At 41.5% G+C, this 26,814-nt stretch overlaps 1 protein-coding gene across 8 annotated transcripts in view; it reads left to right on the forward strand.

The window, feature by feature from the left end:
* The window catches only part of PIP5K1B (phosphatidylinositol-4-phosphate 5-kinase type 1 beta), a 484,296-nt gene extending 458,149 nt beyond the window's left edge, over positions 1-26,147 (forward strand). For 6 of the 8 annotated variants that reach the window (XM_077148356.1, XM_077148359.1, XM_077148357.1 and 3 more), the window contains 3 exons: positions 15,728-15,848; positions 21,662-21,759; positions 24,104-26,144. In XM_077148356.1, the coding sequence (XP_077004471.1) occupies positions 15,728-15,848; positions 21,662-21,759; positions 24,104-24,254 (370 nt within the window). In that variant the 3' untranslated portion in view covers positions 24,255-26,144. Of the gene's footprint in view, positions 1-15,727; positions 15,849-21,661; positions 21,760-24,103 lie in introns of all 8 variants that reach the window. The other 2 variants (XM_077148354.1, XM_077148362.1) reach the window with 2 other exon arrangements.
* The last annotated feature ends 667 nt before the right edge of the window (positions 26,148-26,814 follow it).

Consider the following 26,814-nt stretch of genomic DNA (forward strand, 5'->3'; position numbering starts at 1 on the left):
ATCCTTTGGTTTTTATTTGTCAGATCTATATATTATTTTTCCCTCTCTCTCTTTGTCCTTTAAGTTACCCTTACTAATACTCTTCAATTTTGAGCCTTCCTCCAGACTTCTCTCTCTCACCTATATATTTTTTTTTCAGCTGACAGAGCTCCTTTTAGTATTTCTTGTAGGACCAGTCTCTTTTTTAACAAATTTTCTCAGCATTCGTTTGTCAGTGAAAATGTTATTCTCTCCACTTTTGAAGGACGACTTTACTGGATAAAGAATTCTTGGTGGAAGTTTTTCTCTTTCAGAATCTTAAATGTATCGTACCACCACCTCTTGCCTCCATGTTGCCTGTTGAGTAGTCCGAACTTTGTCTTATGTTGCTTCCCTTGCATGTGCTGAATCGCTTTTCTCTTGCTGCTTTCAGGACTTTCTGCTTCTCTTTAGCATTTGGCAATATGATTAGTATGTGTCTTGGAGTGGGTCTATTTGGATTTATTTTATTTGGAGTTCATTGGGCTTATTTGATTTGCATATTTATATTTTTAATAAGGGTTGGAAAGTTTTCCCCGGTTATCTGAAATAATCTTCCTATCCCTTTGTTCTTCTCTTTTTCTGGGACACCAGTGATTCTTATACTTGTGTGCTTCATGTTGTCTTTCATTTCCCTGAGGTTCAATTCAAGTTTTTTCCATCTTTTTCACCATTTGTTCTTTTGCACATTCAAATTCTGTTGTCCTGTTCTCTGGTTCACTTATTCTTTCTTCTACCTCTTCAGATGTGCTGTTGTGTGTCTCTAGTATATTTTTTTGTCCACTTGTACGAATTTTAACAGCAAATCCACTGTAGAAATTTCATTGTACAAATGCAAATACACAATATGATTGAACAAGGCTAACTGTGTTGATATTACAATGAGAAATATTTCATGCTCTATCCAAGTACTTTTTGAATATTTGTGGATATACACACATAAAAATTTTTAAGTAGCAAAAACATATTCTATATAGCTACACACAATGTTAAAATATTTATGGGTACTTTCTCTGTACTTGAACCCTCCTCTAGCCATAATTTCTATGGAACCAGTACATGGAGAAGCATTTTAATTGGTGTGGATGGAATAACCTCATCCTAAACCAAATTCATAAAAAAGTAGCAATAGCAGTCACTTTTTAGTAAACCCAAAGTCCAGAATCCAGAAATTCACATTTTTACTCAAGAAAGCAGGCAGCATCGAGAATGTTTAGTCCACAGCACATTAATTACAGAGATCCAAGTCACTTTAGCTATGGATTCTCAGTTATTTGTTGTTTATTAAAACATTGCCCATCCAAAAAAAGAGATGGTGGTGTAGTCAAAGCAGATCGCTTCTCCTTCCCAATTAGAATTAATCTTTTCATTCACTTCTTGTTCCTCTTCATACATCCTGGGCACAACATATCGTCTTCTACATCTGCAGATGCAAAAGTACAGGCTGGTAACAGAGAGAGATCATCCTCTTGGGGGTGTCAGGTACCCAGGCCTGCCCTGCATGGCACTGCAGGTGAGCCCAGTCCTTTGTGTCTGCAGGGAGAGCTTGCCATGGACCACACACCATCTGACACCTGAGGCTTGCAGCAAAAACGTCTCAACAGAAGTAGGTGTGGGACATGAATTCACAGTCTTAGGCTGAACTGTTCTTGGAACAGTTCTTGTCCATGATGCCAACATTGCCTCCTGAGCTGGTTATCACTTCAATTTTTTTAGTCATTTCTTCTCTCTACTTTTTCTCACCCTTTCCTGTCTTGGCCATTGTCTTGCAATTCTTGGAACATGACTATAACTTGGCTTTCCACAGTGTGTCAGGAATATCCTGTTTTTGCTCAGGGTAAGCATATTGCTGGAGTCTCAGATAAACCTCTGTTTTGGGGCCATCAGTACTCAAATTAAAATGTTGGCAACACTTCTGCAAGGTGTCCGGTGTACCTTATTAATTGGAGGTAAAATGGTTGGCAAGGGAAGCACTGGTACTTTAGGTTTTGAGCAAGCTTTGGATTGCTCATTTGTTTGAGGAAGGGGAACTTTATCCCTTTTCCTAGACTTCTTGGTTTAACTTCTGCAGTAGAAGTACTTGGTTCCATTTGATGCTCTTCTTGAGGTTCCTCTTTTATAGGAACTAAAGTGATTGTCACATATTCCTCATCTAATTCCTCCTCAAACGCAGTCTTTTTCTCTCAAACCCAAGGGCGAAGGACTCCTCTAGTATATTTTTAATTTGATCTACAATACCTTTCATTTCTGTAAGATCTGTTATTTTTTAATTTGTTCTTTCAAATTCTTCTTTATTCTCTTCTAGTGTTTTCCTGCTATCCTTTATGTCTTTAACCAACCCATTGAACTTATTTGGTAAATTTGTATGAACATCTTTGATTAGTTGTTCCAAATTCTGTCTCTTTTCAGTGTTTTAATTTAGTCATTTGTCCGGGCCATATTTTCTTGTATTTTCTCCTGCTTTGTGATTTTCTGCTAGCTTTGAGGCATTTGGTTATCTTGATGAGGTTATTTTGAAAGATGATTTCCCTCGCTCATCTAAGATTTTAGAGTTGCTTGGGTTTGCATTGAACCCAAGCACTCTTGCACTGGGTTTGTCAGTGATTTCCTGCCAAAACAACCTCATGCAGGAGGTGCAACTCTAATTGAAGATCTGTTAATAGGTGGGCAGAAAGGCAGTTTGCCAGATAGCACTTTCTGTGTCTTCCCAGTCAAGGCTGCAGGTCTCTGTGTGCACTGAAAGCTCCCAACCCCAGTGCTGGGGGGTGGGTCGTACCATCGACAAGCATGGGCACGATGGGTCTGGTAATCCCCAGGCTCCCGTATGGAATGACCTCGGGCTGTGGGACTGAGTATTTCAGTCTGCCCACAGCCAGCCCAGGAGTGCCTGGAAATATAGCGCAGCCGACTCCCTTGTCCCTGCCTCTCCACTCATGTACACCATGAGTGCTCCAAGCCTATGTGGAGAAAAGATAGAAGCAGCAGAAACCAGGAAATCTCATTCACCAGCCAGTTGTCCAATCAGCTAAGCTCTGTGTCCCCACTCCTCCAGATAGGAGGGCGCCCTAGTCTAAGCCTAAACCAGGCACCCAAACCAGCCTGCCTCAGGAGTGGGGGCAGGCCCTGTGTCTTGGCAGCAAGGGCTCTGTGCATAGGGATACCAACTGCTGGCTTCCAGGATCCCAGCTCTAGTTTGCAAGCTACTGGAATGTTATATACCAGAAAAAGAATGGCTTTTTTAAAAGGGGAATTTATTAAGTTGCAAGTTTACAGTTCTGAGGCTGTGAAAATGTCCAAATTAAAATAAGCCTATGAAAATGTCCAAATTAAGGCACCAACAAAAGGTTACCTTCACTCAGGAAAGGCCGATGAAGTTTAGGGTTTCTCTCTCAACTGGAAGAGCACTTGGTAAAGTCTGCTAGCTTTCTCTCTGAGCTTCTTGTTTCATGAAGCTCCCCCAGGGGCATTTTTCTTCTTCATCTCCAAAGGTCTCTGGCTGTGTGGGCTCTCATGGCTCTAAAGCTTTTTCCAAAATAGTTCACTCTTAAAAGGAACCATTCCCACACTTCATTTTATGTGAAGTGAGTCCTTGATCAGAAGCAATGCTGTTGTGAAATATGATGGTGGATAAGGCATTCCATAAGTCTATGCATGGTACTTTTTGTGGAAGAATTGCATGCAAGGAAGGCAAACCCATATCCAAAATATGTGTCTATTCCAGTTAGAACAAATCACTGTTCCTTCCATGATGGAAGTTGTCCAATGTAATCAACCTGCCACCATGTAGCAGGCTCATCACCTCAGGAAATGGTGCCATATCAGGGACTGAGAGTGGGTCTCTGCTGCTGGCAGATTGGGCACTCAGCAGTGGCTATAATCAGGTCGGCCTTGGTGAATGGAGGTCTGTGTTGCTGAGCCCATGCATAACCTCCATCCCTACCACCATGCCCACTTTGTTCATGAGCCCATTAGACAATGGCAGGAATGTCTGGAGAAAGAGAATAACTTTGATCCACAGAACAGGTCATCTTATCCACTTGATTATCAAAACCTTCCTCTGGGGTGGGCCACAGTGGCTCAGCAGACAGAGATCTCACCTGCCATGCCAGAGACCTGGGTTCAATTCCCAGTGCCTGCCCATGAAAGAAAAAAAACACCTTCCTCTGCTGAAATTACTCTCATGAGCATTCACATGGAACACAATTATCTTCGTGTTTTCTTGCCCTTTCAGAAAAGTTTATCCACATACCTCTTCTCCAGACCTGTTTGTCACCAGTTTTCCCATCATGCTCCTTCCAAGTCCCTGACCATCCCCTAGCAACAGCCCATGAGTCAGTATACAAACAAACACACCTCTGGCCAGTCCTCTTTCCAAGCAAAATGAACAGACAGGTGCGTTGCTTGAAGTCTCACCCACTGAGAGGATTTCCCCTCACCACTGTCCTTTAAGGACAACCCAGAAAGGGGTTGTAGTGCTGCAGCTGTGCACTTCTTGGTGGTCCCTGCATATTGTGCAGAGTCATCTGTGCCAGGCCCGAGTTTTCTCTTCCTCACTCAACTGACTGTAAGGAACTCCCCAAGAGGCCATAGCTCTAGTCTGGGAAAAAGAAGGGGGATATGGACATTTGAGCCACTTCTTCATGTAACTTACTTGTGCCTTCAGGATCTACTTGAGTCCTATCTCTTTTATATACCATTTCTATTTTATGATGGAGTACTGTTGTGCACACCCAAGTTTATTATGGCTTATGATAGGTATCTCAAGTCTCTTGGTAACTTGGTGGTTAAGCATTCAGTTTCTACTAAGGCCCAGTAACAGACCACAGGCTGTTTCTCAAAAGGAGAATAGTTATCTGTAGCAGATAGTAAGGCTTTACCATAAAATCCTAAGGGTCTGCATTGTGATTCTCCTATAGGGGCCTGCCAAAGGCTCCAGAGAGCATCTCTATTTGCCACTGACACTTCCAACACCATGGGATCTGCTGGATCAAATGGCCCAAGTGTCAAAACCACTTGCACAACAGCTTTGATCTGTCGCAGAGCCTCCTCTTGTTCCAGTCCCCACTCAAAATTAGCAGCTTTTCTGGTCACTCCATAAATGGGCCAGAGTAACACACCCAAGCATGGTATATGTTGTCTCTAAAATCCAAAGCTAACTAGGCTTTGTACCTCTTTTTTGGTCATAGGAGGGGCCAGATGCAACAGCTTATCCTTCACCTTAGAAGGGATATCTCAACATGCCCCACATCACTGGACACCTAGGAATTTCACTGAGGTGAAGGGCCCCTGTATTTTTGTTAGATTTATCTCCCATCCCCTGGCTCACAAATGCCTTACCAATAAGTCTAGAGTAGTTGCTACTTCTTGCTCTCTAAGTCCAATCAATGTGATATCATCAATATAATGGACCAGTGTGATGTCTTGTGGGAGGGAGAAAAGATCAAGGTGCCTGTGGACAAGATTGTGACATAGGGCTGGAGAATTGATAAAACCCTGAGGTAGGACAGTGAAGGTATACTGCTGCCCTTGCCAGCTGAAGGTTTCTGGTAGTCCTTACTGAAAGCTATTTGCCATATCAATAGCTGCATACCAGGTACCAGGGGATGTGTTGATGTGCTCAAGCAGTGATACCACATCTGGAACAGCAGCTACAATTGGAGTCCCCACTTGGTTAAATGTACGATAATCCAAGACCCATCTGTTTCCTGCACAGGCCAAATAGGAGAATTGAATGGGGATGTGGTGGAAATCACCACCCCTGCATCCTTCAAGTCCTTAAGAGTGGCAGTAATCTCTTCAGTCCCTCCAGGAATTGCTTCTGATTTACTATTTTGCTAGGTAGGAGAAGTTCTAGTAGCTTCCTCTTGGCCTTTCCTACCATCAGAGCCCTCACTCCATGAGTCAGAGAACCAATGTGGGGATTCTGCCAGTTGCTGAGTATGTTGATTCCAATTATTCATTCTGGAACTAGGGAAGTGACCACAGTATGGGTCCAGGGACCCACTGGACACATTGTGAGATGGACCTGAGCAAGAACTCATCAATCACCTGGTTTCCATAAGCCCCTACTCTGACTGCGGACCACAATGACGTTTGGGTCTCCTGGAATTAATGTCACTTCTGAGCCAGTGTCTAATAATCCCTGAAATATCTGATCATTTTCATTTCCCCAAGGCACAGTCACCCTGGTAAAAGGCCATAGGTCTCCTTGGGGAAGGTGGGGAGGAAGGTTAGCAATGTAAATTTTAGACAGTGTAACAGGATCCTTCCCAAGGTACCCGGCCTTCCCCTCATTCAAGACCTCTAGGTCTATAAACTGTCTCAAGTCTAGAAATTGATTAAGGAGCCATGACTCTCTAGTTTTGTCATTCAAATTAGACTTCTGTTCACTTGACCTAGAATTCTGTTTATACAGCTCAAACAAGAATATAATAGACCACCCATCTACTTTACTTCTAGGTTCTCCATGATCTACTAGCCAGTGCCACAAATTCTCTGTGAGTCATATTATTTTGACTGCTGCTTTGAGTCTCTTGTCCATTTTGGTGGCCATGCCCACCTTGTTCATGGTGATTAACTGTCACCACATGGCTTCTGCCAACTTGGGATCTGATGATCCCCATTGTATTTAAGCATTCCAGCTCAGTGACAGCAGTTCCCACAGTAATATCTGACCTACAGAGAAGGGCAATCACAGAGCTATTCAGGGATGATGGAGCTTGTCTCACAAATTTATTTCTCAAAGTTCTGGTGAAAGATGTGTCCTCTAGACATTCCTGGGGTGTGTGAGCAGGTCTTCCATGATAAATCCACTCTAACATTCCAGTCTAAGCCTCTGGATCCCTTCATCTATATTATCCCAGGAAAGTTCTAGCATTTCAGCTTCAGGTAATGTTGGCCACTTTTCAATCCATGTTTCACCCAACCATCCAAACAAACTGTCAATGCCCTTTCTAACCCCTCAAGCCACAACATTGAATGCAGAATCTCTGCTTAGTGGACCCATATCAATAAATTCAGCCTGATCCAACTTTGCATTCCTTCTACGATTATCCTCCACCCTTTCTATCCATTCCCACACACATTCCCCTGATTTCTGTCTATATGAATTGGAAAACTCATGCAGTTCTTTTGGAGTATAGTGTACTTCCTCATGGTTCACACTTTGTACCTTACTTTTCCGGACCTATTGGGATGTTAGTCTAGTTATAGGTCTTGAAGAAAAGAGGGGTGGTGGGGGTAGGTCATGAAAAAGAAATAGATGTGTCTTTCAAGCCAGTTACCTCAGGACATTCCATTGCAGTTTCATCTGATGAAACTATAATAATCACTTAGACAAAGAAGTGAGGGCTATTTCCCCAGGGGAGGTGGTTATGCATTTAGCAGACACTGAAGGGTTGCTCTTTTTAGGTGGAGGTTGAACGGCAGACTCTTCTGGGCAGATTAGAGGCCAAGAAGCTATTTCCTTAAAGCAGACCAGGAAATTCTTTTCTCAGGGCAGGCTGGAGATTGGGTGGCTGGTTCCTCAGGGCAGACTGGAGGGTGCAGCCGCCATTTCCTCAGGACTGAGGAATCTATTTAGCAAAGGCTTAGCAGATTCCAGAGATTCCATGTCCCCATTGCCCTCATTATCAAGCCCTATATCCCCATCCCAAGTTTCAGGATCCCATTCTTTTCCAATCAAAACCCTTACTTTAAAAGCAGACACCCTGCAAGGTTGAGATTTTAGTTTATGTTGTAAATCTGCTAGTCATACGATGAAACCTTGTGTCTGGTTTCCAGAGATCTCAAGTCTGTGACCACAGAAAATAAGGTTTTCTTTCAGGGCACACATAGAAACTTTTATATCATTCATATGGCACTTCAGGTGCAAATTTGAAGCTTTCAGCTTGTCCCTTTCCCTCATCGCTGTATCTAGCATATCTAACAACAACCAGCAACGTCATCATACCTTTAAATTCCACAAAACTCTGTAAAGGCATCAAAAGCATTATCATCCAGAGCCTCGCCTCATGTAAGTGTACAGTTAGCAGAATCTGATTGTGATATTTTGAGTATGTCTTTTGCCAACTCACCCCATGGACTATCAGTACCATCTTGATTATTGGCAACAAAGTCATTAGTGCCTTTAAGTCTAATAAGAGGAGGAAACCAATTGCAAAAACCCATTTTTAAGATTCTGTTTCTCAAGAACCATTCAGGTACTAAGCTGGTAGTCAGGGTTCGCAAGAGATACAGAACCAACAAGAGATATCTGTAAATATGAAATTTATAAAGGTGTCTCAGGCAACCATGGGAATGCAAGAGTCTAAAATCTGTAGGGCAGCTTATGAAGCTGGCTGCTCCAATGAAGGATCTCAACAAACTGCATAGGAGAGGCTGACTGGCTGAAGAAAGAATGAAAATTCTCTCTTCTTCCTTCTTCTTCAACCAATTGAATCAAAGCCATCTGATTGAATTATCTTGTTTGTAGGAAATGCACCTTAGTTGATTGTAGATATAGTGAGCCACAGCCGCTATTAACTGACTGATAATTTAATAAACCAGCCTTCCAGTTTATCAACCAGCCACAAAATATCCTTGCAGTCTGACCATACAACTGGACATCATCACCTGGCCAAGTTGACACCAGAACCTAAACATCACTTCTAGTTAGACAGATTTTGTCAAGTTTTTTTCAGGTCTTCAGGACCACATGAGCTGAACCTTCAAAACCTGGAATTATAAAATAGCTTGATTTTTTTTTTTTCTTCACCATTGCTCATGATCAAATCAGTCATTCCTGCACCTGGGTGAAATCCCTTTCATTGTCAGGAATTAAGATCAGTCAGTCCATTAAATTACATTGCAATTCACAGCTTCTGTCTTCCACCCTAGCTCAGATTTAACTCAGGTCTGGAAGCCTGCCATTGGAAAGTGGGCATGTTTTGGTTTTTGTTTTTTGTCTTCCTCTCAGACACCTACTGTCTTCTCTTCTTCCCCACTCCCTATTTCTAGCTGCTATTTTTGCCCTTCAGCAGTTAGGCTGGGGAAGGGGAGGGAATTGGCAGCTATGGGCAGAGCCTCAGCTCACTGTTATTACAGTAATCTCTGTGTGAGTAGTCCCAACCTTAGTTCTTCTTCCGGTGGCCACTTCTGTCAGGTCTTAAGGCCCCCCACCCCTGTCTTTGGAATCCCACCAGCCTGGCTTACACTCAGAGGATGCCTCCTTCACCTTCATCCTCTGCTTCCAGCCATACTCCCCACAGGCTCTCTCTGCTGCCCCGCAACCCCTCCAGGCAACCTTTTGGTTTAAGTAAGGCTTTTTCAGTGTGCCCCAAGCCCAGCTCCCTCCCACAGAGTCCACTTGGGCCTCTGAGAAACACACCTTTGACATGCCATGCATAGGACAGCCCTCTTCGGCCATGGCCCAGCTCTCTGCTGTCAGGTGGCACCTGCTAAGCTCCTAATTTTGGACTTTATACCAGAGCTGGGTATAAGTCCTCGTGTTCCTCATACTCCTCAAGACACATGCCGGCCTCTCCAGGTTATTCCTCGCACCCCCTCAATTGGCTCAAATGTCTGACACACTCAACCAAGCCAATGACTCTCTTCAAAGAACAGCCCCTGGCCAATCTCCTGATCCATCCTTAGGCTTCCACACGTTGTATTTTTGGTGTGGGTGTGGACTGGCACAACAGGGGGTGGGTGAAGGCAGGGGCAGTGAATCATAGAACACATCTTTATGACTTGCATTCGTTCTCTAGCACCCATCAATGTCTTACTTCAGACATCTTGAAAACTCTCAGATCACAGAGTTTTCCATTACACATCTTCTACAGATATATCCCCCCAGGAACATAAAATAAAAAGCCCATATACAAGGATAGCAATTTTTTAAATTATGATTCACATACGATAAAATTTACTATATTAAAGTGTACAATTCAGTGGCTTATAATATATTCACAAGTTTGTGCACCATCACCACTGTCTAATTCTAAAACATGTTACCAGCCCAAAAATGAGTATGAGTTACCATACTCATTAACATTCACTCCTCATTCTCCCCTCCCCCCAACCCCTGGCAAACCACTAATCTAGTTTCTATTTCTGTGAATTTATAGTAGCTTTTTAGTTGAAAAAATATATACAGAAATTTATACAACTTGATAAATTTTCAAAAACTGAACATATTCATATAACCAGTATCCAGCCTAAGGAAAAGAACGTTACCAACTTTGATCAAGATGGCAGAGCACAAAGCTTTAGGGCTCCATCTCCCCACAGAAGCTTTGAACAACCAGTAAGAACAAGCAAAACATGTTTCTCAAAGCTCCAGAAAACATTAAAGAATTGCAGTAATAGAGTGAGCACTGAATTAAAAAAAAGAGGAGACAGCCACTTAAAAGTAAATCTCATGGCGTCCTGGCTGACCTCTCTCCTACTCCTCACCCACCTGGCATGGGGCTGTTCCACGTTCCTAGTGCAGATTCCGGGCCCCAGATCTGGAGGGAGCAGACTATGCACACACTGTGACCATATGTGTCTGGCCCAATCTGTCTACTTGTGGCCCGAGCCACTTGCTCTCCCAGAACTTGCCGTGCATGTAGAAGACAGCTCACAGAACTCCCCTGCAGAAGCTATGGAGAGCAGTCAGAGCATGCTGCCTAGGACAGGGGATTGATGGCTATAAGATAGACAGTGCAGTGCCTGGGACCATGAGGAAACTGTTTCTAGGGCAGAGGAGACGTTCCTATCCGTGTAAACAGGGGAAATACTAAGGCCAAGTCACATGCCCAAGACAAAACTCACTGGCAGAAAGGACCAGAGAGGCCCCTGTGCTTTGGCCTGGTGCTATTCTCTAAACTTTTTGTATGGATAAGCTCTGAAGGAGAGCATTCATGCACACAGGTCAATCTTCAAAGACTAGGAAAGGGTTTTCTCTTTTTTCCTTTTTCTTTGTTTGTTTTGGTTGGCTCTTGGAATTCCAGAAAAGCTCTGTCATAACCCTAACTGGATCCAAGCTTAAGGAACAGACGCTTCAGAGTCTAATTTCCAGTAATAACCCATTAAAATATCAAAATGGCCATATTTCAAAAAAAAGATTGCAAGACAGACAAAGAAACAAGAAGTGATGGCCCACGCAAAGTAGAGATTAAAGCATTAGGAACTACCCATGAGGTAGATTAGACCTGGGACATTCTAGGCACTTTTTTTTTCACGAAATGCCCTTTATTCAAATGTGTTTTATACATGCCACTCGTTCTGTACTTTTTTAAATTTTTTACTGTACATTCTATTCCTGTAATTATTGTACAGTGCTTTGAACATTGTAAAATCCTTTTGGAATTTGTGTCTGCTAGTTATGCAATAAACAGGATGTATACATGTCTTTGTGTGGTAATGCTATGCTCTCTGTCCATTACTTAATGTTTCCAGATAGTCAAAATTCTGAGAAAGTTCTTCTCACATAACATCATCTTTGATAAAAGTCAGTTTCTGATATGCTTCCTCCCTTGGGGCTCTTAGTAGCTTTACAGTGATGAGGACCTTTTCCTCCTCTGAGCTTAGCAAAGAGTTTTCTTAAGAAGAATCCACATCGAGATATTAGTTCCATGTATAGTTCCTCCTTGGCTTGAACTTTAAAATTCAGTTAAATGTGGCCAACTACAGGTATCCTGGCCTCTAATAACAGGTGAATAGGGCACAGAGTTAGTTCAGTCTCAGAAGGCCTCCAGTTTTTTTTTTTCTTGTGTTTTGGGTTTTTTTGGGGGGGAGGGGGGTTGGGCATATGTTTTCTTTTCCATCCTTTTTTGTAAGTATTTTTATTGAGTTATCTTCATGCACCATGCTGTCCGTCCAAAGTATACAATCAGTGACTCACGGTATCATCACACAGTTGTGTATTCATCGCCATGATCATTTATAGAACATTTGCATCACTCCAGGAACAAAATAAAGAGAAAGAAGGAAAAAAACAGACATTCTATACCCCTTACCACTCCCTTTCATTGACCACTAGTATTGCAATATACCCAATTATTTTTAACCCCTATCCCCTCCCCCATTTTTTTTTCTTATTTTTTTACTTATCTGTCCATACCCTGGGTAAAGGGAGTGTCAACCACAAGGTGGACAAACCTTTTTGTTTTTTAATGGGCCTAAATATGCTCAAATAGCTAAAGGAAAACATGGACAAAGTACTAAAGGAGATCAAGAAAATGGTAGATGAACACAAAGAGAATATTAATAGAAAGATGGAAGTTATGAAAAGGAGCCAAACAGCTACACTACACTGTTAGACTACACTACACTGTTAGACTACACTAACAGAAACTAAAAATTCCCTAAAGGGGTTCAACAGCAGATTAGAGCTGACAGAAGAAAGAATTGGTGAATTTAAAGATAAGATGATGGAAAGCATCCAATCTGAGGAACAGAAAGAAGAAAGAATGAAGGAAAGTGAACAGAGCCTGCGGAACCCATTGGACACCACTGGCCTGCCAATGTACCCACTGTGGGAGTCCCAGAAGGAGAAGAGAGAAAGGAGCAGAGAAAATATTCAAGGAAAAATTGGCTGAAAATTTCCCCAGATTTAAGGAAAGACATAAATATATACAGCCAAGATGCTCAACAAACTCCAAACAGGATAAATGCAAATAGATCCATACTATGCCATGTTATAACCAAACTGTCAAATACCAAAGGTAAAAAGAGAATTCTGAAAGCTGCAGAAAGAAGCAGTGTGCCACATACAAGGGAGCCTCAAAAAGATTAAGTGCCAAATTTTCATCAGAAACCATGAAGGCAAGAAGGCAGTATAATGGCGTATTTCAGGTACTCAAGCAAAAAATCGCCAACTAAGAATTCTATATCTGGCAAAGGTGTCTTTCAAAATGAAAGAAACAAATTAAAGTGATAATAACAAGTAAATGCAATGCATCATACTGGTACAAAAAAAGGCTCAAAAGGACATTATTAGAACTTAAAAAAAATGGATTATAGAATATGAGCTTTATATCAATGTTAAATTTCTTGGACTCGTTAACTGCACTTAAGATTATTACATATGTGAATGAAACTTATCACTGCAAAGGATAGGCTAAGCCTACTTAAAATTAGGCCTAAGAGTCACCCCCAGACAACCTCTTTTGTTGCTCAGATATGGCCTCTCTCTCTCAGCCTCTCAGCTCTCATGATAAGCAAACTCACTGCCCTCCCCCTCTCTATGTAGGGCATGACTCCCAGGGGCATGGACCTACCTGGCAATGTGGGACAGAAATCCTAGAATGAGCTGGAACTCAGCATCAAGAAACTGAGAAAACCTTCTAGACCAAAAGGGGGAAGAGAGAAATGAGGCAAGATAAAGTATCAGTAACTGAGATTTCAAACAGAGTCAAGAGGTTATCCTGGAGGTTATTCTTACACATTATATAGATATCCCCTTTTAAGTTTAAGGTGTATTAGAGGAGCTAGAGGGAAGTGCTTGAAACTGTAGAGCTGTGTTTCAGTAGCCCTGTTTCCTGAAGATGAATGTATAATGATATAGCTTTCACAGTGTGACTATGTGATTGTGAAAGCCTTGTGTTTGATGCTTCTTTTATCTACGGTATGGACAGATGAGTAAAACATATGGATTATAAATAAATAAATAATAGAGGGAACAAATGTTAAAATAAATTTAGTAGATTGAAATGCTAGTGATCAGTGAAAGGGAGTGGTAAGGGGTATAGAAAAAAATAGGAGAACACAAAGGCTAAAATATATTGGGTAGATGGAAATAGCAGTAGTCAATGAGAGGGAGGGATAAGGGGTATGGTATGTATGAGTTCTTTTCTTTTTTATTTTTCTTTCTTTTTCTGAATTGATGCAAATGTTCTAAGAATTGATGAGTGTACAACTATGTGATGATATTGTGTTATTGTTTATATACCAAGAATGGAATGATCATATGGTGTCTATATGTAATTATGTTTAAAAAAATTTTTTTTAGGACGGGCCATGGTGGCTTAGCAGGCAAGAATGCTTGCCTGCCATGTCAGAGGACCTGGATTCGATTCCCGGTGCCTGCCCATGTTAAAAAAAAAAAAAATTTTTTTTAATCATTATTACATATGTGAATATCCTTGTTCATAGAAATGTACCTGGAAGTATTTTGTGATCAAGGAGTGGGTGTTAGTCTGTTCTCAGATGTTCAGAAAATAGGCTGGTAAGTAGATAGCAAGATAGCTCGACAGACAGACAGACAGATAGGGAAATAGAGAGAGAGAAGGCTGGAGAGAGAGAGAAAGGGAGGGAGGAAGAAAATAAAAACAGTTAAAGGTGACAAAGTATTAAAATTGGTGGATCCGTATGTCTGGGAAGATGGTATGTTGGAGTTCTCTGTGTGGGATTTGTATCATTTTTGCAATTGTCCTGTAAATTTGAAATTATTTCAAAATTTAAATTTTGTTCCTTTAAATGTTACTAGACCCCGGGCAGGGCAGCAGTAGCTCAATGGCAGAGTTCTCACCTGCCATGCTGGAGACCTGGGTTCGATTCCCAGAACCTGCCCATGCCAATAAATAAATAAATAATGATAAATGTAACCAGCCCCCAAAGGTCCACCTTGTGCTCACTTCTAGTCACTAATTCCTCTCTACCCCGGAGTAGCTATGGTCCTGATTTCCAATAGCATCGATTAGTTTCTCCTGTTTTGTATTATTTAAACTGAATCATTAAGTATAAATGTTTGTGTTTTTTCAGTCACCGTTACGTTTATGAGCTTTATAGTGTTTGCTGTATAGTGTTCCATCGTGTGAATATACACAACTGTGATGAATAAGGAGCAGTTTCCGGCTTGGAGCTGATAGGTCTGCTATGAACATTCCAGTGAATTTCTTTTGGTGAACAGGTGCATGCATTTCCGTTGGGTGTAGACCTGAGTGGAATTACTGAATCAGAGCACATGAATGTGTTCAGCTTTATTAGAAACTACCCAACAGTTTTTCAGTGTGATTGTCCAACATACTTCCCAGCCAGCAGTATTTTCAAGAGCCAGTTACCTCATTTCCTAGCCAACTCTTGATATTATCTGTCTCTTTGATTTCAGTCATTCTGGTGGTATCTCACTGTGAAGGTAATTTGCATTTTCTTGACAATTAACAGAGTTGAGCACCTTTTCATATGTGTACTGTTCATTTGGATATCTTTTATGAAATACATTCAAGAATTTTGTCCACTTTTCTGTTGGGTTTTCACTTCCTTTTTGATTTGCAGGTGTTCTTTATATATTCTGGATATCAGTCCTTTATCATATATATGTAATGAAAAATTTTCTCTCACTTTATGGTTTGCCTAACATAAACTTTAATAACAAAAGCAATGGAAATAACCCCAATGTCCAGCTGAAGAGACTGGTTAAATAAATAACAAAGTAAAATACAACAAAAATCCATATATGCTAACATGGAATAATTTCCAACATATTAAATGAAAAATACAGTGGACTTCATTTGTATATTGAAAAGATATTAAATTCTGGAAGGATACCTGCCTGTGGGGCTGGGGATTATCTGTTTGGGAAGAAAGCTTCTCTCTGCAAACCCTTTCATGCTCTTTGAATTTTTACTGTGTACATGTTAAACATTTTGCATTAATTTTTAAAATTTAAGTATAAACTTGGTATTAATAAAATGAGGTGGGTTTGATACTCGTATTGTTTTTGTTTTTGTTTTTTCCCCTGCAGATCTCTAGATGAGACCACCTACGAAAGATTGGCAGAGGAAACACTGGATTCCTTAGCAGAGTTTTTTGAAGACCTTGCCGATAAATCTTACACATTTGAGGATTATGATGTCTCATTTGGGGTAACTCTTGGGCTTTTAAAAAGTTTGTGTTTCCTCCATAAGAATTTTAGCACACTAAGATAACAACTACCTCTCCAGCAGTGTTGAGCATCAAACAGCATGGGGTTAAGGGTAGGGTCAAAAGGCTAGGTAGGGCTCAAGTTCAGGACCAGCTCTGCCAGGCATGTGACCTTGAACAAGTCACTCGGCCTCTTTGAGCCTTATTTGTAGTTAAAAATGCAGATTCTCAAGCTCCGCCTGACACCTATAAAAGTGAATCTGGGAGGGACTGGACATCTGTTTGTCGGACAAGACGCCTGTCACCAGGCAGTTACGGGGAACTGAACAGGACTGCTGGTTGTTGAGCAGTGGTGAGATAATTGCCCAGAAATTATTGTTCAGATTACTCAGACTCCCCATTCCTGGAAGATTCTGATCTGGTATGTTGGGGTGCCTCCTGACGAGCATATCTTTTAAAAGCTTACATGTGCTTCTGTGGATCCCACCCACAGAGATTTTTAATTGGTCAGGCATGTGGCCTGGCAAAGGGGCTTTTGAAGCTCTCCAGGTGATTCTAATGTATAGCTGGAGTGAGAAACCCTGCGCTGGATGCACGTTAGCCTCAGCTCCTGGAAGCCCAGGAAATGCTGGTCTTTATAGACTGGCCACCAGGTGGCAGACTTGAGCAAGCGCCCACCTTTGGGCTGTGGATTATTGCTTCCACCTTCTGAGCAACTCTTTTTTGCCAGTGGGAGAAAATCCCCTGCAGAGGTTAATCCTCCTGACAGCAATTAATTAATACCAGGCAGTGTCATTAAGTGTGCATTTTGGATTAAATCATGGAATTATTTATGACAACCAGCTGTCAGGCTAAAATGACATAAATGGTGTTGGATATTGCTGTGGGAGTGCTAGATAGAGAAGGGAATCAATCAGTTGAAGCCCTAGAGCAGGTGTCAAGGCCAGTTTTAAGAACAGGAGGGACTTGGTAGTGAGGACAGAGCTTCTTTGGGTGCTGTTACAAACTGACCTTGCCAGCCTGACCATTGTGTGATGATTAGAGGTAAGGAAGTTGCAGGTCTCCTCTCCCCAGCCTCTACCAGGGACTAAGTGGCAGGGAAAGCAAGTCTTAGGCTAACTTCAGCCACACATGCAAACATTTATTAGCAAACCTCAAAAACAGTCAAGCAACCTGTTCTTGTAGGAGTAATGAAGACCAGCTTTACCCAAGAACTTTGCATGAATGTTTCATTAGAAGCAAATGTGTCACTATTGAAGCAGCTGGATTCAGTTTACCTCATTGAATCAAGCATTAAAACCTTCTGTTCAGTGGCCAACCAGCAGGACTTTACCAGAATCCCACCCCCTGAGTGCCTCTCTTAAGCGTATTAGGCTGCTGGGCTTTCCAGATTATGTACTTCACTCCTGCAAGGGTCCAGGTCTGTTTTTCTTGCCAACTCACATACTTGACTACCACTCTACTCATCAGGGAAAATTTACTTCTAACAAATCATTTGCCAATTTGCAAATCCTCTCATGTAAATTTAGAAAGCTAAGGCATAAAGTTGCCGCCTCTGTGGTTCAGGCCTCTGATTATATACTTTACAATGCTGTCCACCTGGTGTGAACTCCTGATTGGGTTCTTGAGCTAACTTAAGTCTTTCATGTATACAATAAGTATTACAGATAATAGCACAGGCTATAACTCTCTTTCTTGAGCTTTGGTGAAAGGCGGTGTTTCCCTGCCCTCAGGATCCAAGTAGAAGTTGCCTCCTCTCTGACGCTGGAGCAGAAACCTCCCTTCCTTCCTCCACCAACTATTGGAGGATGATTCTATGGAAAGCTGATCCCCTGTGTTGTAATTGTCTGTTTACATATCAGCTGCCCTAGCTAGACTGAGGTCCTTGGTGGCAGGGACACCGTCCGTTCTTGGTATTCCCAGTGTCAAATACATGGTAGGGACTTAAGTGTTGGTTCATTATGTAAATGAAATGGGTCCCCCATCCATTTCCAAACTACACTTCCATTGATGTTTTACCTCCATCTACATGTAGATGTTTACTAACTGACCAAGTGAAAAACATGAAAGCAATAATTCACATACACCCAAAAATATATTTGCTCTTCAGTTTTGTCCCTGGGGAGTGGGAGATTTGAGCAGCTTCTTGGCTTCAATCAAGTGGAGCAGGCAATGGTGGAGGCCGGTGGCTGGGTCTGAGTCTCACCCTTTGCTGGCACTGGTCATTAGAAGAGCCTGCCCTGATAGAGCCTACCCGTCACTAGGTAGCCATCAAGTCTAATGCATTTGACCCAGAGAAATCTGACTAGAGACTGTTAAAATCACCATGTTATTTGAAGTCTTATGTCCAAGCCACCTTCCTTTTTTTTCCCAGGTGGAGCCCTGGCCGCTTAGAAATTTTAATGAGGACGTGTTTGTTGCAACGTGCTTCCTTCAGTGAATTGTTAACATACGCTGCCTTAGAGCAGAGTTTTCTTAATCTTTTTTTGGATCAACACCTCCTATAAGAATCTAATGACAACTGTGGACCCTCTCCCTAGAAAAACTTGCATACACACCAATGAGTACAGTTTCACCTTTGGCATGTGGGCTCTTTGCAGATCCCTAAGGACCATCTCTGGGCCCCTAGTTAAGGACCCCCGTCTCAGAGGCAGCATTTTATCGCATGTGAAGAGAAAGGGTCTGGCTAGCATTCAGGATTTATGTATTCTTTCCAAGAATCCTTAAGTGAATTACCTAACGTCTGTGAGCATCAGGTTCCCCAACTATGAAGCCAGTGACATTAACCTTTACTTCTCCAGGTTTATATTAGGTCTGAATAAAACAATGCAGGTAAAAAGTGCTTCACATTCATCACCGTTCTTTAAAGGGAAGTCAGTATTTATTTTGGGGGTGTGGGCAGTGACATATATGTGAAATCCCCTGATTCAACATGCCATCTCAGATGCATCTATTTTTATAAATCGAGGACAATCATTGCTATTTTTGTTTCCACAAAAATATTGATATAGGAGCAATATTAGCTGGCGGGCATAGATTATTCTCACCAGCTGTGGCCAGTCTCTATTATGATTGGTTAGTGCCAGATCTCAGCAGCTGCAACACAGTACACCAACCCCTTGCACTGCAGTCTGCCCACACTCCCAAAATGGACTTAGATCGCCCCTTGAGGAGCAAAAATAATGAATGAAAAACCCTCTTCGTCTGGTCATCTTGCAGGCAGTTCCCAAAGCAGTGAGAATGCCTGGTGACTCAGTAAGCCAGTTTCCTTCCTTTGGCCCTTTCCCTTTGTAAACATTTTCAGACTCCATGGGGAAAATCTAATTTCTCACCGTGAAGAGCCGTAAGCTGGCGGGGGGGATTTGAGTGTTGAGATTTTCTGCCTGTGTAACCTTGCCCTTAACTTTAGCAGATGTTCCCGCAGTCCTGGTTATCCTGAGTTCTTCATCTGACCACTCCTTTGTTCATCCCCACGTATATTTTTGTATCTACCCACTGTTTTGTTGAAAGAATGGGGTACTAGACAATGAAGATCCTAAAATGAAGAGACGAATCTCCCTCTCTCAAGGTGTTAAAAATAGAGTTGGGGGTGAGGTGGGGATAACAAGCAAACAAGCAGCAGCTCAAATGCAGGGAGGGAAGTACGAGGGTGGTGGAAACTGGACCCAGCTGAGGGTGCCAGGGTGGAGAAGATGCCAGGTAGAGGAAAGAGCTTGAGACGTGCGGCTCTAGAAAGAACCTCAAAGTTGTTTTATTAATGTGCCCTTTGTGGAAAGATCGGTCTTTCCGCTGGAGTTGCTCAGAAGATTCTGGGTTGGAAAAAGTTGATTTTGGCTTTCAGTGATTGTGCCTGCCTCTAGATATGGTCTCCTGTTTTAGGGCATGATGATAATTGTTAACCTGTGGGAAACCCTTAAGCACGCATTAGCCCCTTCACTATTGCACCCAGTCTCTAAAGGCAGGACAGACATTGTCATGAGAAAACAGGCACTATTTATGTGACTCGTCCATAGAATCTGCATTTTTAGACTTATTCTCTGTCCTTTCCACTGTGCCATATCAAAACATACAATGGGGACCCAAGGGCTGTAAATTAGTCAAGTTAAAAACAATTCTGTGTTGATTCCTTGAGCCTGACAGCTCGTGGGAAAATATAAAACTGCTTGAATGGGAGGAGGGGGAGATGGGGAGTGACTACTGAGAGGTACAGCTGAGTTTCGGGAAAAACCTTCAATACAATATGATCCCAGTCCTTTTAAAAAATGCATTTAAAAGTTGGTAACTGCTACGCAAGAATGAACAGCTTGTATCATGGCTTAATGGGATTGCGAGAATGGTTTGTGTTATGGAAAGAGCAGTGTCTTTGGACCCAAACAGAGCTGGATTTAAGATCAGTTCTGCTGATTATTAAGAATCTTGGTTTTCCACATCTGTAAAACTGGAATAATGATACCCCTCTCTAGTTGTTAATGTCAGGTTGAAAACAGTTTATCCAGTGTCAGACACAGTGCCTGGCACACAGAAGATACTCAGTAAATCGTACTTATTGTTTATGTTGATGTTTTCATTTTCTTTATATCATCTGCATTTCCAATGTCTATCATTTCTATACATTTCTTTTTTAATCAGAAAAAAATATTTTTTTTAGACAGTAAACAGTATTTTATTGAAGGCTTTCATGCCTGAGGTTCTAAACCCTTATCTTCAACAACAGCCTCTGCAGGATATTTTTAAAATAACTGTGTCCCCCCATCCCACAACTGTAAGTTACATTATTATTGTCACTGCCCTCCACCATGTAAATAGCTCTTCATATTGCAAAAGGTTTTAAAAGGATCATTCAAACCCCTTGGTTGGACAGGGGCTGTGAGGATACAAAGAGAAGGCCCCTGGGTGTCATTGCAAGTTGTACACAGCACGGAGAAGCACGAGAGTCTCCCTCCTGCTCACCAATTCGCGAAAAGGGAATTTAGCTCTGTAGCTGTTTCTTTAATACACTGCACATTCTAAAGAGACCACAAAGCCTTGTGAGCAAAGGACTGCTTTGAATGAAAGAGTGTTTTCAGATTTAAATGAGCAAAGATGGACCAACCAGTCTTTTGAGAAATTCACGACTTCTGTAATGAAAAGTAAAGTGGAAAGGAGCTTTTGCGAAGTTTGTCGGATACGTGGGAAAAGCCTGGAAATAAAAAAAAAAACCTTCTGGTCTGGAGTTTCTGCCTTCTGCCGACAGAGCTAAAACTATGGCTCTTCTAAGATAAGCAAAGGGTGTGGTTTGATGCCTGCCTTCCTTCTCTCCTTCTCTTGTTACCTAATGGACTTGTCACGTCCAATGTTTCATGCTTAGATGAGTTGACATGGTGGTTTTATATGTGCAGTCTGTGTTTTTACCATTCTTGTATGTTCTGGTGAGCAGTGAAGGGCACCGAGCCAGCCCTTTGGTAGGATGAGATACTTCCATTTGCCAGACGTAAGACCTCAGACAGTCATTTAACACCACTAGCTTCTGTTTCCTCATGTCCCGAGGGGAATTCTGATAATCCTCGCACCTTGCTGACCTCACAGGGAGTGAGGGAAAGCTCTGAGATATCAATATGGTTATGATTAATCGTATTCTGATTCTGAGAGCAATATTCTTTCTATATGACCTCCTATTTCTAAACAATACACTAAAGACATTTCTTTATTATATATATATTATGTTCTTGCATAAATGGAAAGTATTGGGATATAAGAAAATATGAAGCACTTATCACAAAGTGATAACTTCATCTTGCTTTATTTTCTTCATGCTTTTTTCCACCGGACCCACTAGAGTGGCGTTTTAACAATTAAACTGGGTGGAGATCTGGGAACCTACGTGATCAACAAGCAAACCCCAAACAAGCAAATCTGGTTATCTTCTCCATCCAGGTATGTTGAAAAATCAAAATCTATAATGATTAAATTCATTTGAAATATGATATTGTGGACTATTGAAGACATGTCACCTACCTTTGTGTGTTGATTACCATGTAAATTAACTTCCCCTGCTGTTTTATAATGTATGTCATTCCCTTCAGGAAGGGTAACTCTGGTTATATAATTTTTCTCTGCTGATACTATAAGCATACATCAGGATGCTAATGAGACCAAAAGTGAGACACTTATAACTTTTCAGGACTGGCTGAGATGGTTTTTTCTCTGTTAAATCATTTTAATGATTTTTCTTTATTAAATCATTGCCCTGCCTGTTAAAAAAAAAAAGGAATAAAAGGCTACTTTTGATGTTGCATAACTTCAACATCTGAACAAGTTGCACTTTGTCTTCAGAACAAGTTAGTTTGACCTCTGGGTTATTGTGAGCATCTCAGCTAAAGGTTAGTTGAATTCCATTTGCTGTCTGGAGGTGGGGAAGCATTTTAAACGCTATTCCAGGGCCCTTAATCCCTCATCGGTTTTTCCATTGTTGTGCTTTCAATCCAGAAGAATAAAAGATTGTATTGGAAACTCAAGGCCTAAGAACATGCAGGGAGAGATGGTCCCTCACCATCGGGACTGCTAGTGAAGTGCCTATAAGAAACTGGAAGAGGAGAGGTGCCCCCAAAAAAGCCCTGTCTACCCTCCCTGGGTCCTTCATTAGCACTGCCAAAGAGCACTTAGTTACTATGATTTGGAAAAGGGTCAAATCTGACCAGTCTGAAGTTCTTTGAAATCCTAATGGTGTTTGCATTTAAAAAAAAAAAAAAATCTTTGCACTGCCCTAATATCCTCCTTTTAGGCAGTTAATATTGTACTGTGATCTGTAATTCTTTGTTCAGAATAAATAAAAGGTTTTGCCTCCTTTACCCCAACCACATCTGGGTAGTATGTTATAGTTTAACAAAACAGCACTAGAAATCATTCAATCTATTCTAGCAAGGCCCTCATTCACAGATTGTATTACTTTTTAGACCCAGTTAATTTACTTGCATTTTGAGGGTTCTACACTATGTGGGCCAGTTAGCTTGTTCTCTTTGGCCTCAAACAGTCATGCTACTAGATATCTTAGGCCCTGAGGCCCATGCATTCCTATTGTCTTAGTTTCCTGGGGCCGAGGTAACAATATACCACAAATTAATTGGCTTAGACAATAGAAATTTATTGTCTCACAGTTCTGGTGGCCAGAGGTTCAAAATCAAGCCATTGGCAAGGCCTTACTTCCTCTGAAGTCTGTAGGTCCCAGCAGTGGTTTGAGGGCAATCCATGGCAGCGTGCCTCCATCCCATGGCCTTCTCTCTCTCTGTCTCCAAATGTCCTCTCTTATAAGGACATATAAGTCCTTATAAGAGAGTGGTCGTACTGGTAGGGCCCACCCTAATCCAGTCTTAAGTAATAAAATCTTCAAGGATCCTATTTGTAAGTAGGATAATGTTTATAGGACTGGGGGTAGGACTTGTGCATATCTTATTGGCGGACAAAATTCAATCCATATAACCTATCCTTTGTTTCCAGAGGAACTGGTGAAGACACTGGGTGGATAGTCCACATCCAGCCATCATCTCTGGGGATTGGTGACTTTGTAAACCCAGGGCAGGACATGAGTATCAGCAGTGAAAGAATTCTGTCCATGTATGAGACTGGAAAAGTCCCTATTGTATTTGGACACACCTATCAACAATATCATCCTACCCCACCCACCATGTTTAGAAGCATATGCTACAGAGTAATGACACATTCCTGGAAAACCCAACTTGTCCTGTTTATTTTTTAATCTGTAATCATAATGGAAATTTGGAAGGGAACTCTGCTGAGCAGTCATTTACTATCACAGGCATAATGGGCCTTCAAAAAAAATAATGCCCCCTCAGTTTTTCACATTGATCCAAATATCTTACAGGGGACTGTGTTTCTGGATTTTTTTTTTTTTTTTTTTTTTGGTTTTTTTCCATTGACAGCTCTTCAGGGAAGCAGTGTCTTTCCCAGCCACCTTGCCCACCCTGAGGGAGGCTCTAGGATGGAATAAAGGAGACCTCTGGCAGACACCTGGACACCCGTGCCTGTGCCTGGAGCCTCTGTGGCAGTGTGGAGGGGCTGAGGGTTACTCAAGCTCTGCCTGGTATCCCACCCACAGAGGCATGCAGGTACAAGGAGGCCAAGGGAACGGCTCCCGGTTTTCTCCATGTTATTAGTCCTCTATATATGAAGCCAGACTCCAGTAGATTTCTTAGTGGCAGCTTTTGCAGAATCAGGATGCATCTCCTCTAAGGACTTACTATGTATTTGTTCTGTCTTCCAGTGGGCCCAAGCGCTATGACTGGACTGGAAAAAACTGGGTGTACTCCCATGATGGCGTGTCCCTCCATGAGCTGCTGACTGCAGAGCTGACTGCAGCTTTGAAAACCAAATTGGACTTATCTTCTTTGGCCTATTCTGGAAAAGGCACATGAAAGGACATTAAAAGCTATAAAGCCAAGACCTCAGCTTCATTCTGCAGCTGAGTGAGTGTCCGTTCTTTTCCATTCCTGCTTTTTTGAGGACAGGTGCATTGTGTGTAAGGGCTCTGTGAAAAGAATGTGCCACCTCCCACCAACCCCAAGTTCTAATTTCTAATTCTAAAGAGTTGTTTTGGATTTATTGTCTGATTTCTTCCTTCAAAGGATCTGCCTTTTCTTTTGTCATGTATACATACTCCTACGTCAAACATAATCACTCTACAACAAAGTAAAATCTCCTACAACAAGGAAAAATTTCAGGAGGAAAAGTGAATTGGCTTCACTCTTTATTCTTACTATAAAATTAAATGGGGGCGGGCCACGGTGGCTCAGCAGGCAGAGCTCTCGCTGGTATGCTGGAGACCGGGTTTCGATTCCCTGTGCCTGCCCATACAAAAAAATAAGATAAATGAAAAAAATAAAATTACATGGAAGAGCAGCTGGCCAGCCTCACTACTGTTCCTCAAAACTGAGACTCATTAAAGGGTAGCCTGTAAGTGTTCCCACACCTCTTTGAAAGCGTAAGCACTTCCGAGCCCTTTAGTTGAGAAATGTCAGAACCAACTTGGAAATTCTCAGTCTGCAGTCCACCTACTGTTCATGCTCAGGGACTGCCAGGGTGTGGCTGTATGGGTGACACAGGGAGATATGGTGCTGCTTCTTCCATATATAAATTATATATGTACATGCACACACAACACACGCACACAGATGTTTTGTGTTTTAATTTAACGTTCAATGTAGAATTAGCTGCTTAAATGCTAGGATCTAAGAATGCAAAAAATCTCCCAGACTGTCCACCTCCCAGAGACAAGAAGGAAACAATGCCATCTCCATACACTGAGTGTTGTATAATAAACGAGAGCAGGTCACAGAGCTGGGGAGGTGCTCTATACATTGCAAATGGCCATGTAAATGAAAGAGAAGTTCATTTTGGTGCAAAGAACCAGGGTCCAAGACTTGACTCAGCCTGAAGTAGTCATCTCCTGTAGGAAGTTTTCATAAACCCTACCTAGACATCCATTTTCCCATTTGTTAAATGAGAGGGTTGAACTGAACAGCATATAATTGAGTTGCAATTCAGACATTCAGTGGTCCTATCAGTCAGCTGAACAGGTTGGGTTAATTCCTTTCTGGGTAGATTAGCGGTGCCAATAAACAACTTTTAAAGGTATATGTGGCATATATTGTTATTGGTATTGCTCAGTTGGAATAGCAGTTGAATTCATGTTTCAATAGCCATGCTTTATTGGGCCCTTACTGTATTAAGCCTGTTAGACCTTATTATCTCATTTTAATATTTGCTGTCCTACATTTAACATATGAAGGCTCAGGAACATTAAAACAACTGACCCAAAGTTATACCCATATTCTGTTATTTTCTTACTAAGAAAAGATTTATTAGTGACCAGTCTACATGGATGTAGCAAAGGCTTTTGCCATGAGTGATCCAAGAACAAATTCCATCACAGAAAAAAAAAATCTTAACAATAGAACAATATAAACCAATGCCAAATGGGTTTTTAAAAGTATTTCCTCTCTCCTGAAATAAAGTTATTTTTTGAGTCCGGTGGAAATTTCTAAGTGGGGTAGGTCAGTGCCAGTGAGAAAATAAATACAATTATGTATGTTTGTGTGTGTCTGCGTCGATGCCTTGCTTCTAATGAAAGTTTTGCCATACCTCACATACTTGGAACTCAGTTAAATGGTGCATACGCCTATCCGGGACATAACAGAAGACAAAGTATGCAATCAGATTGCTGTGTCATGAAAATAAACCACTTGGAGTCTGTGCTCTTATGCTTTCCTTGTGGGCCAGCCTTTCCGACCTGTTTGCTTTTACTTTACATATAATTCTAACTACTTAGCATAATCTAATTTCCAAGGCCCTGGAAGGTAAATAGCATTTAAGGAAGGAAAAGAACTGCAAATACTTGAACAGTATTTCAAGAAAATACTGCTTTCTTGAAAAAAAAATCAACTCTGACAAACAAACTGGGAAAGCACCACAGTATGGGGCCAACAGGCCCCTTTACTACCAACCCTGAGAGAGGCAATGCATTTATGATATAGTCCAGTCGCCCATGAAAGGATGAGTTTTCAGGAAAAGATTGTGAGATGTTTGGTAGAACATATTGAAGGAGACAAGGGAATGTGTTAATAAAGTTTTGGAAAGCATTTTCTATTATGTTAACTTTAGTGGATAAGCTGTCAGCCATATAGAAATAAAACTCCAGAATGACTGGTTTATCTTTCTTCGAAGTTACAGAGAAACACTGGGGCGGGGGTATAAAAGTAAATCTGGGGGTGCACAGGTAGTTCAGTGGTTAGAATGCCTACCTTTCATGTGGGAGACCCAGGTTCAATTCCTGGGCCTTGCACCAAAAAATAGTAAAACTGGGTTTGGTTTTTCTGTTTGCTTTTCTTTTTAAACATAACAACAGACAAACACAAACATTCTTACCATAAGATTATTCCATTCTTGGTATATAATCAGTAATTCGCAATATCATCA

The sequence above is a fragment of the Tamandua tetradactyla genome, chromosome 2 (genome assembly GCF_023851605.1).
Source record: "Tamandua tetradactyla isolate mTamTet1 chromosome 2, mTamTet1.pri, whole genome shotgun sequence".
In the NCBI taxonomy this organism is placed as follows: Eukaryota; Metazoa; Chordata; class Mammalia; order Pilosa; family Myrmecophagidae; genus Tamandua; species Tamandua tetradactyla.